This window comes from Halichoerus grypus, chromosome 15 (assembly GCF_964656455.1).
Source record: "Halichoerus grypus chromosome 15, mHalGry1.hap1.1, whole genome shotgun sequence".
Classification (NCBI taxonomy): domain Eukaryota; kingdom Metazoa; phylum Chordata; class Mammalia; order Carnivora; family Phocidae; genus Halichoerus; species Halichoerus grypus.
In genome coordinates this window covers 16,391,375-16,407,635 of record NC_135726.1, presented here as the reverse complement: position 1 = coordinate 16,407,635, position 16,261 = coordinate 16,391,375, and the positions used below count along the sequence as shown (strand labels likewise).

At 32.2% G+C, this 16,261-nt stretch overlaps 1 protein-coding gene across 10 annotated transcripts in view; it reads left to right on the top strand.

Moving 5' to 3' along the window:
- The window catches only part of NFAT5 (nuclear factor of activated T cells 5), a 119,304-nt gene that overhangs the window by 50,233 nt on the left and 52,810 nt on the right, over positions 1–16,261 (top strand). For 5 of the 10 annotated variants that reach the window (XM_078063741.1, XM_036086819.2, XM_078063740.1 and 2 more), the window contains 2 exons: positions 1,597–1,722; positions 15,299–15,857. In XM_078063741.1, the coding sequence (XP_077919867.1) occupies positions 1,597–1,722; positions 15,299–15,857 (685 nt within the window). Of the gene's footprint in view, positions 1–1,594; positions 1,723–9,392; positions 9,990–14,785; positions 14,848–15,298; positions 15,858–16,261 lie in introns of those variants that run through there. The other 5 variants (XM_078063744.1, XM_036086855.2, XM_036086840.2 and 2 more) reach the window with 4 other exon arrangements.

Sequence of the window (16,261 nt, the reverse complement as noted above, 5' to 3'; positions counted from 1 at the left end):
AGGACTTTTTTTTTTCTTGATGGATATATTTTGATAGATCCTTTCTCTTTTCATCTATGCTATTTTTATTTTCATATTTCCTTTTGGTTTGTTTGGACAAAAAAAGAAGACTTGAGTATGCTTCTCTTATGTATAAAGAAGTCATGTTTTCAGCATGTATTGAGAAACATTGTTTTAAAATCAATATTCGATGATACTGGCATTTCTGTTTTAATTAGGTTCTCTAAGTGTTAGAGTTTTTCAAAAGACAATTTTCAGTTGATTCTGTGCTGTGAGTGAAGATCATTTAATAGTAAAACTTCTGGTTTTAGCTTTCCTTCAGGACATTCTTCCTTATCCCTATCCATGTCAAAGTTGGTGTACATAATTCAAAGATTAATTGGAAGGTTCAAAGTATTTATGTATTCAGTGATCAGTTACTAAAGGTATTGTTTGTTATCAAGGATAAAATGTCTTAGAGTGCTACCTTTGTTTTTTAATCCCTCATGCAAATGATTAATACTCTTTTTTATTTGTTGGAATGTTGGGTTTCTTGGAATACTGGGCAAGTCCCTTAAACCCTGTGTCTCAGTTCTTTTTGAAAATGGGCATATGATTCTAAATGGTTGTTTGAAGTTCCTTCTAATATTGATTCTACTACCTTTCCCAGATATTTTGAGAATTATTTGTGCCCAAAGCCATACAATAATAAATATAAAAAAAATTTTTAAATAGTAGATATAAATGTAAATTTATGGACAGTGATTATAAAGTACATTAAAAAGATATATGAACATAAAAAAAAGATAGGGATGCCTGGGTGGCTCAGTCATTAAGCGTCTGCCTTCAGCTCAGGTCACCAACCCAGGGTCCTGGGATCAAGCCCCACATCGGGCTCTCCGCTCAGCGGGAAGCCTGCTTCTCCCTCTCCCACTCCCCCTGCTTGTGTTCCCTCTCTTGCTGTCTCTCTCTCTCTCTCTCTGTCAAATAAATAAATAAAATCTTTTTTTAAAAAAAAGAGTATCCAAACTTGTGCCTTTCTAGAGTTTGGAGATAGCTCAGAATAAAAAGTACAATATTTCCTTGAGCTATGACATTCCTTGTTTAGCTTTTTTTGGGAGGGAAAAATGCATTATGATAGAGAATTAAAATATTTGCTATAAGGTGCTGGGTAGAAGAGCAAGGCTAGACTAATGGTCTCATTGGAGAAGCCATTTTAAAGCTGATAAGAGTATGGTAAGTTACACTCTTATTATTACAAAGGAAGATATTGGGCCATTTTGGGTTATTTGATGTTTCTTGTATTTTGTCTGAGTTTATCCAGTTCTAAAATTTAATAACTTTAGAGACCATCTTAAATATAAAGGAAAAAGCCAAGAAGAAAACAGGGGACAGAACTAATAGAAATTCATTCTTTAGTAAAATTGCATAATAAAAGAAAAATATTTGCTAATAATTCTTTACAACAGTAATTATATGGAGGGTTTTTTGTTTGTGTGAATAATGTAGTTCTCCTCCTGAGTGAAAAGACATATTAATTTCATGTATTAATACATGTTCATGTATTAGGCTATTGACTTCCACTCTCTTAAAATTTTTTTCTCCTTCCTCCTGCAGAATCTGTCTATGATCTTCTCCCAAAGGAGTTACAGTTACCTCCATCTAGAGAAACATCTGTAGCATCAATGAGTCAGACAAGTGGTGGTGAGGCAGGCTCGCCTCCTCCAGCTGTAGTTGCTGCTGGTACGCATTTCATTTTATTTTATTAAAGAAAACTAGTGTATTATCTGGCCAACATGAACAGTGCTGGCAAAGTTCATATCAAAAAAGAGTGTGATTTGAGGGTTTGTTTTAAGAGGTTTAAAAATAAATACTTTTAACCTTAAAATATTTCAGTATACATTTCTTGATATAATTCTTATTTCTTAAAATTTCACATTGGCACATCTGTTAGTGCCATTTCTTTTCTAGGAGCTTATCTTCAGATGTGAAAACAAGCTTGAAGCTCTTTTGTTGACTGCACATAAAAAAGTTACATACCAAGCTATGGATAGAAAATTACATTCGAGTCTCTATTTAACAATTCTTTTTTAAAATTTGCTGAAAGAAAAATATTTTGTATAATCTGAAAAAGAACTCAAGCACTCAGTTCTCTTTTCTGTTTGTAGCATGTTTATTACAACCTTTTCCCTACATTTAAAAACGTGACTTTAGACTTCTTTTAAATTTAGTTGAAAGTAATGGAAGATTTGAATGTAGTATTTATGTGAAAGCATTTCGTAATATCAATGAAAAAGTATGGAAAGTAATGTTTGAAATTTATCAAATTTATTTTTATTCCGCTCTCAAATCATACACTTTATATAAAATTGGTTCCATTTTTTAATGAACCAGAATAAAAGATTGATGGATAAGCTAATAGAAAAAAGTCTTGATTATTGATAAATTAATGAGTGCTTTCAATAATATTAGATTGCCCAACTGTATTTCTTTTTTTAGTTGGGTTTTATACACTGCTAAGTGTGTTCGGTTTAAAAAAAGGTAAAAAGATATATACATGTATACACACACACACACACACACACACACACACACACACACTCTCTGAAGTTTTATCCTTCTAAGTAGAGGTTTCTTATCCAATGATACCTCTCATCTTTTAAATGGTACTTAAATCCATCACAGCATTGTGTTCAGTAAATTCATTTCATTTCAAAAAGAACAGTGAAGTGGAAGGTTGTGGTTTAAATAAGGATTTGGTACTGTAATGGAACTTCATATATTTTTCTTGTATGCATTAACCAATGTACCATTAATCTTGTGTACGAATCTTTTCCCTGAGCTGTATACTGCAGTGTGCGGCCTTCCTCATTGAGGGCAGGAAAACTTTAAACATAACAAAGAAACTTATCAGCCCTGCTCACTGTTCATGTGTTGCCAGACATTTTCTAACAGATTCTGTGGATTTAACTGTGATCTTTTTAGTAATCAAATTGGTAAGATGACCTGGTTTTACTTTATATCCACTGGGTTCTAAAATGTCCCTGAATATTTTTTCTGGAATTAAAATTTTTTAATATTGCTTAAAAATTGTATCAGATGATAAAATATGAAAAAAAATATTTTTAATGAAATATTTCACTTTAAATCCACAAGTAGAAATTGACTAACTGATTTCTTTTGTATCTTTTGAGATTATTTTTTATAGACTTGTTGAATCTATATAGAACTAAAAGTCTGTTTCTTCTGTGCTTTTTAACATCTGTTGACAGTAGATCCAGTTCCTTTTAAAAGCTGAAAAAATGTCAGCGAGGTTTGGAAAAGAACACTTCCTCTTAAGTAATACCAAACTCAATTTCAAGTTTTTTTATATATAGATATTGAAAGTTCTTGAATTTGAGTCACTAATAGAATGTTGATCCTCCCTCCTTCCCTCTCTGTATTTGAGAAAATCCTCTCCAGATAAATTAGATTGAAAGACATGAGTTGAAAATCATGAAAATAAGAGAATTAACCAAAGGAAGTATTCTGAAGTAATAAATTCTTATTAGATCGAGAAGTTATTGACATTCCAAAGAAGGTGAAGAGAGTAAGGAGGTAATATTAACAGCTTTCTTATTCACATGTAGAAAGTTTCTATGATCTAAAACCAAGTCATTTGTAATTTTTTTTACATAAATTTACTTTTAGTAACCAATATAATCTTATTCTAGGACTCTGTCTTATTAGTAGAATAGTCTTTGTCTTGTAACATTATAGGTAAGAGAGTTTAAATTACAGAATAATTACTGTAGGGAAATCAGTAGGTATCAATATAGAGTTGCTTTTTTATTTGACATATGAGTATCTTTAGTGACATAACTGTCGAAGAGAAGGATTTGGAGTAAATTACCAGTTACTCAGTGTTTCCTGGCCAAAAGACTTGATGTCTGGGGAAAGGCACATTAATTTAGACTTCTGTGAATTTTATTTTTAATCTATACATTTGCTGTTTAAATATGAAATGCATAAAAATGATGACTCTTGATGTAGTTAATTCTTCAGAGTTTTGAAGGAGCCGGATTGGCTGCTATCAGGTATGAGGGCCTGGTGGGAACAGACTTCTAGTTCTGCTATAAAGGTTTGTGTTTCACAAGTTCTAAATCAATTTAAATTTTAAAATTTAGAGGCTGGGCATATAGGTGTTCATGTACATTCTTTATTACTTAATTATTTAAAATGTGTTTCTCAGATTCACCAATCTAGATTTTTTTCCCTTTACATATTACTGAGGGAATGAATAAACATGATGCTGCTAATCCACAATCCAGAATATTGGATAAAAGAATATCTCTCAAGCCTTTTTCTGCCTCTGTACTATTCACACTTTTATATAACATCTTTTTATCGGGTAAGTTCCAGGTTTGGGGCTGGGAGAAAGAGGGCTTACTTCTACAGAACTCCTCCCCACTCCGTGGGCCAAGTGTCAAAAGCTGGGAGATATAGTTGAGAATCACCAGTATGAAATTTGTACTCCTTCTCATTTTTTGAAGCCCTTTGCTTTTGTCCCACTAGAAAGGTATTTAAGAGTTTGAGGTTCAATATGTGAATGAATAAGTTTCAGAAATACAGACTTTCTGAACAGTATTGTAGGTTCTCAGTAGTTAAGACAGGGGCCATTTTCCTAACACAAAGTTATCCAAATGAATTAATGGCATTTTTGGCAAAATAAGGAGTTGCTCAAGAAATGCATACTGTAAAAGGATTCTTTTGGTTTGTTTTTTTTTAGGGGGGGAATCCTATAGTATAGGTTATAAAGAGCTAAAATGCAAGTATTATTTAGAAGAACTAACACAGTTACACCAGAGTTTGGGGAGTTTTTGCAAAGAGATATGGCAGACATTTTTCTTAAATAACAGATTTATTGATAGATAACTCCTATACCAATCAAGTATTTTTTAAAATCTACTTATATGTTTATAGTTTTTAATGCTTAGATTTGCTTCATTTAATTAAAATAGGAAGTCTTTCACAGAAGTGAACAATAAACTTTAATCTTCATTTTAAGAAATCAGTTTATTTTCTTACTCTATCCTAGACTCTGTCTTCATTTTGGGATATGGCATTATGTTTATTAGTTTGTATCAAAATATGACTTTGCTAAGGTAACTGTTTCAAGTTTCTTTAAAATTTTTATTCTAATTCTTGAGATAAACAGTGAACTAAACAAACGATAAGTTTTATAATTCAGCCAGAGAATCTTAATAACTAGTTAGTGATTCTTTTGTTAGTTGTTTTCATAAAATTGCTGTTTTACTTTCAGTAATTATATATTAATACTTTTTTAAGAAGTAATACAGTCTCAGGATACTGATACTTTGTAGCACTTTTTAACATGTATAGGTGTACACACAGATTAAGCATGTATAATAGAAATACATGTTGAATATCTCCACTAGTTAGATCACTGGAGGTTTTTAAAGGCTGTAATTTTAGTTAATAACTTTACATGAAGTGATCCATATAATAAACTTTTCTGTTGGAAGAGAGAGACTTATTCAATAGTGCTTTGAATTTTATGCCACAGCAGTTAATAAATCGCAAGTACCTAACAGGTATTTTCTGTACTGAAAGAACTTAATTGAGTGCTATTTATATTGGAGGAGAGGACGCTAGAGAGCTAAATTAATGTCCTGTTACCAAAGAACAGCTATGCTTTAATTTGTTTTAGACATCTTAATCATCTAATAAAATTATAGGAATTTCTAAACCATCCATAACAACAGAGCAGTACAAAAAATGAGTTGAAGAAAATGTAAGTTACATTTTTGAGTTCCTACTGTGTAATAGAAATTGTGCTAGACAATTTGCATATCATCATATCTCAATTCTTTCAGGCACAAGATACCTCTCTTCTTTCCTGCTGGGGTCTAAGTTCTTTTCTTCTTGCCATTGTACTTCAGGAAATTGTGTGCTATTACTTCACTTAGATAACAGTAGTTCCTGGACTAAGCAGTGTGTAGGATATTGACTTGGAAAAGCCACATACCCCTTTAATTTTGCAAGTTTCAGGGTCTATGAAATTGGAATATGATTTCTAGGAGAACATTAAGTTTTAATAACAGTGATTCACAGCAACAGAATTGCATAGTCCTTTGAATTTATTATAATTTATTTACTAGTGTTAGAAAGTATTTACAGATATGTAATTTGTATTTTTTTGAGTTGAATAAATTTTGAGGAGCACATTTGCCTTTGATTGCTGTCCTAAGTTAATGAGGTAAACATACTTCAGAATTTTGGCCATTTATGTAGTATAGTATTCCTAAAATTAAACCCAAAGCTCATTAGCAGGAAAGGTGATTCACCTCTGTAATCTATGTGTTGATGTTGTGAGCTACAACGTGAGTTGATCGTGTTTATTCCTATGGCCATTTCTACATTTGCTAGAAAACTGGACCCCTTCCAGAAGGAAGTCAGATTCTAGTTACAAAAATGTTGCAAATAGGTTTAAAAACTCTACTCCTAATTCTGTCTTTTTACTGAAATTATATTGTAAATCTAAATGGGTATACATTTATACATATAGAAATATGTATGTATGTATGTATAGATTTATGTTAACATCTGCATTATTAAAATGAAAAGCATAAGCAAATTTGGGACATAATGATTAATTCAGAAATAAGTCAGAGCTTAGAGAGCCTGGGTGGCTCAGTTGGTTAAGGTTAAGCTTCTGTCCTCAACTCAGGTCCTGATCCCAGAGTCCTGGGATTGAGCCCCTGCTCAGCAGGGAGCCTGCTTCTCCCTCTCCCTCTGCTGCTCCCCCCTACTTGTGCTTTCTTACTCTCTCAAATAAATAAAATCTTAAAAAAAAATAAAATCATATGTAGTAAAATGTTAGCATTTGTTAAAATATGAGCAGAGGAAACATGGGTTTTCGTTTTAAATATTTCATAATTTTAAAAATACCATGTGGCAGATGATTAAAATAAGTCAAAATGTTCAATGAACTGTGCTCTTAAAAAGTAATAAAGGCCTGAGATATATTAGATACATGATGAATTTATTTTTGGCATAAGTGAGGGTACATTACCTTTTCATCAATAAATGCAAGTAGATGTCCATCAGTAATATTTATTTAGCCCACTGAGGAAAATTCATTTCCCGTGTGTCCTTCCTTCATGAAAAGGTGTTATTGTCAATGAAATTAAATAGAAAATAACTGAGAAAGCACCTCAAAGTGCCAGGCCTGTACGGGCATAATCTAGATACAATACACACACACACACACACACACACACACACACACACGTATTATAGTTTTATTTCTATTTATTTATTTTTCCCACATATGAAATATAAAATTAGTATGGGTTTTGGTATCATAAGGATCTAACTTGAATCTGATTGCTGTCCTATCATTTCTATCATATAGACAGAATTTTGTGGAGGTTAAATAAATGTATAATATTACCCCTGTAACTAGACACTAACACCAACTTTTTCTTAAGGTTATTATAAAGATAGATATGTAAAATACTTAACATTACCTGACAATTAGTGATCATTCAGTAAACATTCACTTTCCTCCCACATGAGTTACTCCTTTCATTTGTAAGGTTTTAAAAAGTCGGTCTTATTTTTATAAAAATAAACTTTTTAACCTTATTTTGCTTCTTTCTTTCCATTCCCACCCAGTCTGTTTTTTACCTTTGAAATTTTGCCTGTCACCCAAGATAGAGCTGCACATGGGCCATTGTATTTACATTCTGACTTATTCTTTCATGTTGACACTCTCTTAATAGGAGCCCTTGTATATAAAAGAGACATTGATAGAAGATGATGAGTCATGGGGAGAATAGACATTTCCCAAAGGGATGATTCTAGAAGGTGACTATTAAAGAGTTCTAGTTCCTAGAATTCTCTTCCCACTTTTTTTTTTTTAATGAAGTGATACATTTGCACGATCAGGTATCAAAACTCCTAGTAGAGCAATATATGACCTCCCTTCTGTTTTTTGCTTAGACACTTTGTTTTGTCTGCAGTTGGATCTAATATCCACTCTAATCCAGACCCAGGTGTAAAACCCAAGTAATTAAATTACAAGATTTTAATGATACAAATAGTATTTTCTTTCCCCTTTTTGGTCTCCTCTAAAAAAATGTGAAGACATTGGACTAGAGTTGACAGGAGTACCTTTATTATTTAATCTAAATATATTAAAATGTATTGCATGATAAAGCATTGAGGTGACCTTCATATAGCATTGTTCAGAACTGTTTTTCTCTAAATCCCTTATCTAAGTTAATATAGTGATAATCTCTGTTTTTGTATTAACGTAATGTTCTCTTTCAAGTAGTAAAATAGTTGAATAGTTGTCTTTTTTTTTTCTTCAGCCTGTACTTCTTGGGGTCTTTGACAATGTAATAAATATAGTTATCGGCTAGTGTAATTATCCCCTTTTATCTTTAATTGCTTTGAGGTAAAGGATTCTTTCTGGGCTTTAGTCTCTTCACCCAGTATTGACCAGTGATGCTATCCAGTAGTACTTAAATCACTGGATGTTAGAAAGCATCTTTCTTTTCCAACAGGAAAGGATTTAAAAACCAAATTGCATAATATATACCTAGTACATATTTTACACTGTGCTTAGATACTTAGGATTGAATAAGACAAAAGATATGTTTAAAGCATTGCTATAAATGTCAGGACACTTACAAATTTTGTGAGCATTTTATTTTTCGGTTAACATTCTTTAATAAACATCCTGTGAATAGGGGCACCTGGGTGGCTCATTCGGTTAAGCATCTGACTCTTGATTTCGGCTCAGGTCATGATCTCAGGGTAGTGAGATTGAGCCCTGCATCAGGCTCTGTGCTGGGTATGGAGCCTGCTTAAGATTCTCTCTCTCCCTTTCCCTCTTCCCCTCCCCGTACTCTGACAAGGTAAAAATAATTATTTTAGGAGAATTTAGATTAAAAATGGGAGAATAATTATTGTGTAGTATTAGAACCCTGATTGGCAATTTGATGGACTGGGGAAGAAAAAGATGGTTTCCAATAAATCAGTAACAAGTCTTTCAGCTTCAGCAATAGTGCTAATAATTATTTTTTAAAATAGAGCCTCTAGGATCAACCGTTTTATGTACAATAGCATATCTAATTTAAAAGTGAAAATTGTTAACTTTTTTTGAGGGGTATGAGGACATATGTGGAAGTTGGCCTGAGAAATGAAAAGATTCTTTTGCTGCTAAAATACAGAAATTTCTGGGGCGCCTGGGTGGCTCAGTCAGTTAAGCAGCTCCCTTGGGCTCAGGTCATGATCCCAGGGTCCTGGGATTGAGCCCTGAGTAGGCCTCCCTGCTCAGCAGAGTCAGCTTCTTCCTCTGCCCCTCCACCCTGCTCATGCTCCTTGCACATCGATCGCTCTCTCTCCAATAAATAAAATCTTGAAAAAAATAAAATAAAATACAGATATTTCTTTCTGCTTGAGTGTTTTGATCAGAGCGTATTCTCTTCTACTCTTTAAAGGAATTTGGGTAAAGGCACAACCTAAAAACACCTGAGAGAGGGCATTCTGGCTTATGGATTAGATTGCATTAGTATACAGAACACATTGGTGAATATGAGTTAACAAAAATTTTGGATAAGAAATTTTTCCACATGCATTTATTTGGATATTGATAATTTAATTTTTTTAAAGTTTGTTTTAAAACATTGCTTATTGTGGCATGTAAGCTTATGTTGGGTGGGAAAAGTACAAATGGAAATTGAAATTGTTAAACATGTAAATTAAATGATCAACCCTACAATTTTGTTTTTTGTTTTTGTTTTTGGTAAAGTAATCTGGATTGCTTATTTTATATGCTGGGATGCTAGTTGTTTTTTCTATTAATACACTTAACTTGCATTCTAGCTTCGCCATTCAGAGACAGGCATCGTGTGGTGGGTTGTGTGACAGTGTCTGTCAATAGTGAAGACAAATAGTGCCAGAGACACTTAACCCATCCAATCTCACCCAGGGTATAGGTCGGTCTCGTTTTCAGACTTCTTCATAAGTCTTTTTTTCTTTCTTTCTTTCTTCCTTCCTTCCTTTCTTTTTTTGTTTCTAAATAGTGGATTGATACTGATTGAAACTAAAAACTTTTTGTAAAGTTTTAAACTTTACATTAATACTATAAGAAGAAGAAGAAGAAAAGTAGAAAACGAAGGTTGGCATGTAAGGTGTTGACAAAGCAGGTTTGCAGCCACTTTGTGTGTTCTAGATTTTTCAATCCCTTAGCAACATGAATGTTGGCCTTACAATTTTTTTCTCTCAATATCTTTCTTCTTTGATCTAAAATTATGTCCTTGTATCTGGTGACTTTTATCAGGCAAGATGTTTAGATTTGAAGTCATTGTTACCAGAAAGAAAATGAAATACTTAAAAAGGATAACTAAGTTTGAACAATAAGTATTTTAGACCAGAAATGTTTCCAAATATCTGGATTGTTTTTTAAGATTATTTTCTGAACAGTCAATGGTTTACTCCTTCTCCGTTCCACTATTGGTTCACTTAAGCACACTTGCAAAATTTTATGGCTTTTAATGACTTTGTTAGGAAGCTCAACTGATTTTGCCCTGATGTTGAAAAGTTATAAAATATATGTGCATATTTAAATACTAGGGATCACATTTTTATCTTGGAAGCTCAGTTAAATGCCATTGCTGTCACATATTTTAAATTAGTGAAAGGTATTTGTTTCTTTTGAGGACTTTAAAGAATATTTCCAATTTCAAAGCTTTCCATAAAAAGTTTAGTTAGTTCCATATAAAGTGTTATCCTTTTTTTTTTATGGTATTTTAAGCACTAAAATGATATGGTAATTAATTTCTGGTTCACAAAACTAGAACTATAATAGTTCTTAATTTTAAAATATAGTTTAAGCAAGGAGTATATAAAATCTACACAAGTGTCTGTATGTGGTAGCATTTAAAAGTCCATTTTCATCTTTCTCATCAAATTAATAATACTTAGAAATTCTGGGATATCTATGTAGGCATTATCTGCTATTCTCCTTATCCCAACTACTTTGAATATTCATAGTGAACCTTAATGATTCCATCAGTTCTTAAAAGCATATAATATACAACTTATATTCACCATCATTACTGGCATTTGGTCTAGTAATTGGCTACTGCTAATAATAGAATTATTAGACTTAGACATAGAACACTATAGATGTGATTCTTCCTTTCACTTACACATTTTAGAATTAATGTATTCTTTTAAAATTGTAAATTTTCATTAGTAAATGTAGAAACGGTTTTCCCTTTCGTTCACCATGCTCTCTAGTCACAAAAAAGTTTATGGAAAAATAAAATTCCTCTAGGTTAAAGATAATTTTTTCGTAAAAGAAAAAAATGAAAAATTTATTCATGTGTTACTTAGGTAAAAGAATAATTTTAAGAAAAAATTTTAAGAAAAACTGACAACTTTGCAAAGGATTGGTAAGGGATTTAAAAGAACAAATAAACTGATGAATCACAGACCTATACCCCTGAAATAAATAATACATTATATGTTAAGTAAATGAATTTGAATAAAAAATAAAAGAACAAATAAAATTATAAAGGTATAAAATAGAAATACATTACAACTATTCTGCTTAGAAAATAAAAGCAATTATTAAAAAAATTTTTTTGGAGTTTTTGTACTTTTAATATGCAGCAGTGAAACATAGTCTATACATTCCTAACAGAAAGAGACTCAAAACCAAAAAAGGGGGGAAGGGTAGTTAGCATATTTTGTTTATAACAATTTAAAAATAAAAAAGAATATATAGATGAGGCAGGATTACATTAGCATTTTAGTTCTGTAGAAAGTCAATTAAGCTGTTTCTTGATATTTAATTATATAGTGACTGAAAAAGGTCTTTGTAGATATTTTAAGTACATTTAGAGTATTCCCAGTAATGTTCTTGAGTGCTTTTCTGGGACTGCTTGGGAATGAGAAATTTGTGTTTAGAAATCTAAAATGTTTTTGATATAATTTAATGTATTTTTAATAGATAATATTAAGGATTTTTTATTCTTAGTAAATTTATGGATTAATACGCAAGTAGATAATTTGGTTTATATATAGTTTCAAGAAAGAAAGTTTTTAGCACACTCTTTGTAGAAATAGCAAATAGTTACCTCTAAACTCTTAAGTTACTTCTAAACCCTTCCCTGTATCAGATAATGCTATTATAGTAAGATATATTTTTGGGCCAATATATTGGCCAATATAACTTTAATATAATTCAACATAGTTCTCAAATATTGGCTTCCAATTAATCAATTTAATAAAAAATTTAGATTTTTACTACATGCAAGTTAGGTTTTGTTAGGTTTTGGGAGGGTCTAAGAAAGATCTTAGAAAGGGCCCATAGTTTTTATTCTACACTTCACCACCTCATTTGGCATTATTATTACACTTAGGTGATGTCTTGCTAACCAAAATGTAAAACATCTTTATGTGAAGGATTTTATACACCATTATCGTCATTATCAACGTAACGGTGATATTGTTGTAAAGAGTTTTATAGTTTTAAAAATTTGTCTTACTTGTTATAGTCTTAAAATGAATAGAATCTTTTGTAATTTAGGCTCAAACTGAGATAGGCTTTAAAAAGTAATAATATTTTTTAATTAAAGGATGCTTACTGCTGTCTTCTGACAGAGTTTATGTTTTCAGTTTCATAGTTTTGTGCTAATGAACTTTTTTATTTAATAAGTATATCCAGGAAACTGCAGGTAAAATATAAAAATTGTATGTTAGGTGTCCAGGGAAAATGTATAGAATATTTTAATTTATGTAGGGTATGAGATCACAGCTTGGCATACCTGTCCCAGAACAGACATTTATGTATGATTATATCAATTGGGTTTTATAACCATGATTGCTTTGATAAGATGTGCAAGATAAAATCATAGATACCTTTAAGAGCAATGCTAGGCTATGTCTTGCATATTAAATTCATGAATATCACATAACTTGCTTTTGAGTTCATGATTACTTTTCACCAGTACTTTCCATCTGTCATGGACAGGGATCCCTGAGATGTTCATATTCTGCATTCTCATGTGCATGATACTTAGATTAAAAAAAGGTGGGTGGGGGAAAGCCGCTTCATAGAAATACACGTTCACAGCATTCATGCTGCATGTTTTGTGTGTTCCACTGCAAATTCTGCATGCTGCGTACTTTTATTTCTCTGAAGATGAAGAACATAGGCTTATACACACACACAAATTTAGTTTCATTTTTGCCAATAGTTGGAACAGATGGAGGAATGTTATACATAATACCTTCTCTATTTTAAAAATGATTTTTATAGTATTTTTCAAAAAAACAAGGAAAAAACTTGTTGTTTAAACCCAAAGTGGCTACAAATCAGCTCCTAAACTGTCACTGACATTAGCATCTAGATTTTGTAGTTTTTACAAATCTTTTTAAAATATTTATTTACTAAGAAAACATTGCATTAATGCATGATATGAAATTGATAAATTTTTCTTTAAATTGGAATGCAGTTTAAAGTGACTGAATTTTCCAATTTCAGCTACTGCATTTGACAAAGATACAAACTGGAAAATGGAACTGGTATCATCTAATTGCCCTAGGTTCTTTGACTCCTGGTAGTTGGGAAAAATATTTCCATGTGACATTATGTAGATCACATCGTTAATGGCTAATATTAATTATTATGCTCTTCAGCCTTGACAGCAGTGAGAAATTATGGGTGAATTTAGCTCTTTCAAATGACTTAAGTGTTCTGGTACATGTTTTTAATTTAAAAATAGATCTTTGGCACTTGGCTTTTGATTATCTGAACACTGGCGTTCTTACATTCACTGTTTAGATTATAATTGATAAGAATATTGCAATTCCAATGACTGCACATCAGTTTTAAATTTTATCCTACCACTGTAACACAGTGGCACACTTGGCTATAGATAAAAACTGATTTTAGATTTAAACATATCTTTTAACTCTCTGTCCCATGTTACCTATTTTTAGTTTTATGTGTGTATGATTATGAACCTTCCCATGTCTTATACAAGATCAAATGGTATTTCTAAAATTTTAAGAACTGACAACTTCCAACCTTAACATTATTAGTGTGCCTTTGAGGTTGTGCTATAAAGGCTTAAAGTAGTAGTATTTTTCAACAAGCTGTTCTGCCAGTTGGCACATGTTTTGAAAAGATCTACTTAAATCTTTCTTGCTAGGCATAATAAATAAATGGCTTTGTAAAAGACCTTTTTATAGAAACTAATTTTAGTGCTTCCCCAGCACTAGAATTTCTTGTTTAACTCTTTTTCTGTTAGGCTTCAGTCAATAAAAGTTACTGTTACTTATATTAAGAAATTCCCTTAATGGTTAAAATCAAGCAGGCCCTTGAAAGAGAGAGGAAATCAATAGTGGTAAACAATTGCTGAGTGTGTAATCAAGTACTTTGTAAGAGAAATCCATCCAATAATCAGTCCTTACTCTACTTATTAATTCTCCCATAAAGGATGGATTTATTTATTTTAGAGATTATGGTTTTGAACTGCCATTTCCAGCTTCTGGATACCCTTAGTGGTTAACTTCCTTATCTTCCACAGCCCAGCATATTCCAAATCAAAGTTTTTTCGCTTTTATTCTAGATTTTACAACAATCATAGTGACGGTACCAGTTCCATTTTGCCTCCAATTCAGTTGATTATAATTTTTCTATTTATTTCTCATTTTATAATTGATATCTGGAATAATCAGCAGCTCTTTTCTCATTTATTTTCTCATATTTTTATTCCAGGATTTGCCTCTGAAGCAGGGAGTGTCTGCATTAAAAATGACCTGTAGTTCTCTGCTTCATAGGTTAGAAACTTATTTTAATATTTTGTGGCTAAGCACAGTCCCACTTTTCAAATTCTATAATGGATTATTTAATTGGCATTGAATGTGGACCACAAGCATATATTTCATATTGGGGTTTTCTTTATTATTTTAAATGATTAAAATTCAACAGAACATCCAGCTGAGGCAATAAAAGCTTTATTCTTGCTTTACAGCTTAAAACATTAAATTAGATTTTTAAAAATCTATCAATTATAGCACAAGTAAAATATCGCTATTTGGGCATTTTTTAAAATTGCATTTTTTTAGGCCTTGTATTGCTTGAAGCATTTATATTCTAAAACTTAACCAAATTCCAACTATTCATTTTGGGGAAAAACAATCAGTTCACGAATCACATTTTCAATGGGACTGCTAGCCAGCATAGGTGAAAATATGTATAGTGTATTTACTCTTAAATTGTACACCGCAGATGCTTCTTCAGCTCCCTCCTCTTCCTCCATGGGCGGTGCTTGCAGCTCCTTTACCACCTCTTCCAGCCCTACCATTTATTCTACCTCAGTCACCGACAGCAAGGCTATGCAAGTGGAGAGCTGCTCCTCAGCCTTGGGGGTAAGTAACAGAGGGGTAAGTGAAAAGCAGTTAACCAGTAACACAGTTCAGCAGCATCCATCAACACCGAAGAGGCACACAGTCTTGTACATCTCACCACCACCTGAGGACTTGCTGGATAACAGTCGGATGTCCTGCCAGGATGAGGGGTGTGGATTGGAATCAGAGCAGAGCTGCAGTATGTGGATGGAGGATTCCCCCTCCAACTTCAGTAACATGAGCACCAGTTCCTACAATGATAACACTGAGGTACCTCGTAAATCACGAAAACGAAATCCAAAGCAGAGGCCGGGGGTCAAACGACGAGATTGTGAAGAATCTAACATGGATATATTTGATGCCGACAGTGCCAAAGCCCCTCACTATGTGCTTTCTCAGCTTACCACGGACAACAAAGGCAACTCAAAAGCAGGAAATGGGTTGGTATTCACATTTTTTAAAGTTCTATCACCATTGTGCAAAACAAAACAAAAAATAAATAAATCAATCATTCCCCAGTTTTTGTAATTGCTCAATTCAAGTGTGCATATAAAGCAGAGATACTGATTTTATCATTGAGATACATGAAAATTCAAATTTAAAATTACCAAGTTTCACTAGAGAAAAACATTAATAGATTTTAGCAATAGGTATCTTATTATGGGTATGATTAGTAGAAAATAATCTGTTTTGAAATAACTTAAATTTCACAAATGGATTTGTATTTTAAAAGGATTTAAAAATATTTTTACTCAGAGAAATAACTAGAGTGTAATGGCCGTAGTTAACTCAAAACATTTGAAAAGGGCTAGTTTGTGTTCTTTCATGTTGTCTCCCCATATGC